This window comes from Amphiura filiformis, chromosome 2 (assembly GCF_039555335.1).
Source record: "Amphiura filiformis chromosome 2, Afil_fr2py, whole genome shotgun sequence".
NCBI classification, from domain to species: domain Eukaryota; kingdom Metazoa; phylum Echinodermata; class Ophiuroidea; order Amphilepidida; family Amphiuridae; genus Amphiura; species Amphiura filiformis.
This window is the reverse complement of record NC_092629.1, coordinates 17,133,723-17,135,327: the sequence shown is the minus strand read 5'-3', so window position 1 is coordinate 17,135,327 and position 1,605 is coordinate 17,133,723. Positions and strand designations below refer to the sequence as shown.

Below are 1,605 nucleotides of genomic sequence, written 5' to 3'. Positions count from 1 at the left end.
GCATAACATTCCAATTGAAGAGTCCGCTGGTAGTTGCGAACGCCGATTTCCGCCGTGCATCGTCATCTAATTCGACCTGCCAGTATCCTGCAGCCAAGTCCAACGTACAAAACCATCTTGCTCCATGGAGTGCATCTAGACTGTCGTCAATGCGAGGAAGTGGAAAAGCATCCTTTTCGGTAACCATATTCAATTTCCTATAATCTAAACACAGGCGAAAGCTCCGTCTTTCTTCTTAACTAGCACCACCGGGCTAGACCAAGGGCTGTCAGAGGGTTCAATGAGGCCCCGTTGCAACAGGTCAGCTACTTGCTTTTCAACTTCTTCTCTCTGACCCAGTGGCAAACGTCTAAGTGGTTGACGAATTGGATGCGCACCCTTGGTATCAATTGAATGCTTCACCAAGCTGGTCCTACCCAAGTCATCATCGCCTTTGGAGAATATATCTGGATATTGCCATAGGAGTTCTTGCACCTCTATCTGCTCCTCCTTATTAAGCTCAGTCGCACTACGTTGGTATAATTCTGTCAAATGTTCAGGTAACTCTCGCTGTGCAGTATCGGCAGGCAGTTCAGCTTCGGTAATTTCCGATGGCGCCTCAAGTACATTCTCCGTACATACTGGTGTTAGAGAAGCTACGGCTGTTCCCTTCTTAATAGTTCGGGGTACATCTTGTGCATTTAACAAGCGTATAGGGATGGTATCTCCTGCTGGCACTAGTGCTCGTGCAACGCCAACTCCTTTCGACTGAGGGACCCCATCTATATACGGCTCCAACAATCCCCATTCACTAGTAACTAAGGGCTTTACAACCCGTCCTTGTACAACCATCTCTTGCAGTGGTGGTATCTGAATTGTTTGAACCAAGGCAACTCTGGTACAAAAATAATTATCCTCCGCTGTTCTACACGGTATCTCTACTCCCCGTATTATCAAAGCCATCCTACTAGTGCTAAGGTCAGCTCCGGTAATAGAAAGAAAATCCATGCCCAATAGTCCTTGGTGCCGTATATCTGAAACCAACAATTCTAACACTTGGCGTACTGGTCCCACCTTCAATTCAACTGTTATCCTACCCTTCACTTCCAGTGGACTGTCATCCGCTTGTTTGACATCTTCATCTGGTTTAAGAGGTATAAGTTCTGGTCGGTTATGTTCTGGGATACTCAAATACACAGAGTATGCTAATATAGTGTTCTCGCACCCACTATCTATCAACATGTGGAGGGGCACACCCCGTATTTCCACTGTAGTGTAAAGACTAGTAATCTTGCGGTGCGGTGCTGTTAATGTTGCTGGTTCGCCGCTGGTTGTCTCGAATTGTTCCCCGATGATCTCTCGTAACTCGCTTCCTTCATCTCCCCTTGCTTCTCCGTGGTCTGCATCTGTCTCTTCGGGCCCGTCTGTCCCACCGGCAGCCTCCCCATGGCCCTCTGGGTTGGCTGGCGTCCGTTTCCCTGCTCCCAACAGTCTGCAGCTTTATGTCCTTGGCGGTTACATACATAACAACGGGGTGGGTCACGCCTAGATTGGGATCTCTGATCAGGGTTTGGCACCTGTCGTTCCATTCCCCTTCGCCCTTGTTCAGCAGCTTGCATCCGTTGT

The 1,605-nt window shown here is 48.5% G+C and overlaps 1 protein-coding gene across 1 annotated transcript; it reads right to left on the bottom strand.

Moving 5' to 3' along the window:
* Nucleotides 1–204: 204 nt before the first annotated feature.
* Nucleotides 205–1,221, bottom strand: LOC140138664 (uncharacterized). The gene has a single exon (XM_072160407.1). It carries the CDS (start codon nucleotides 1,219–1,221, stop codon nucleotides 205–207), a length of 1,017 nt encoding a protein of 338 aa, XP_072016508.1.
* Between the last annotated feature and the right edge of the window lie 384 nt (nucleotides 1,222–1,605).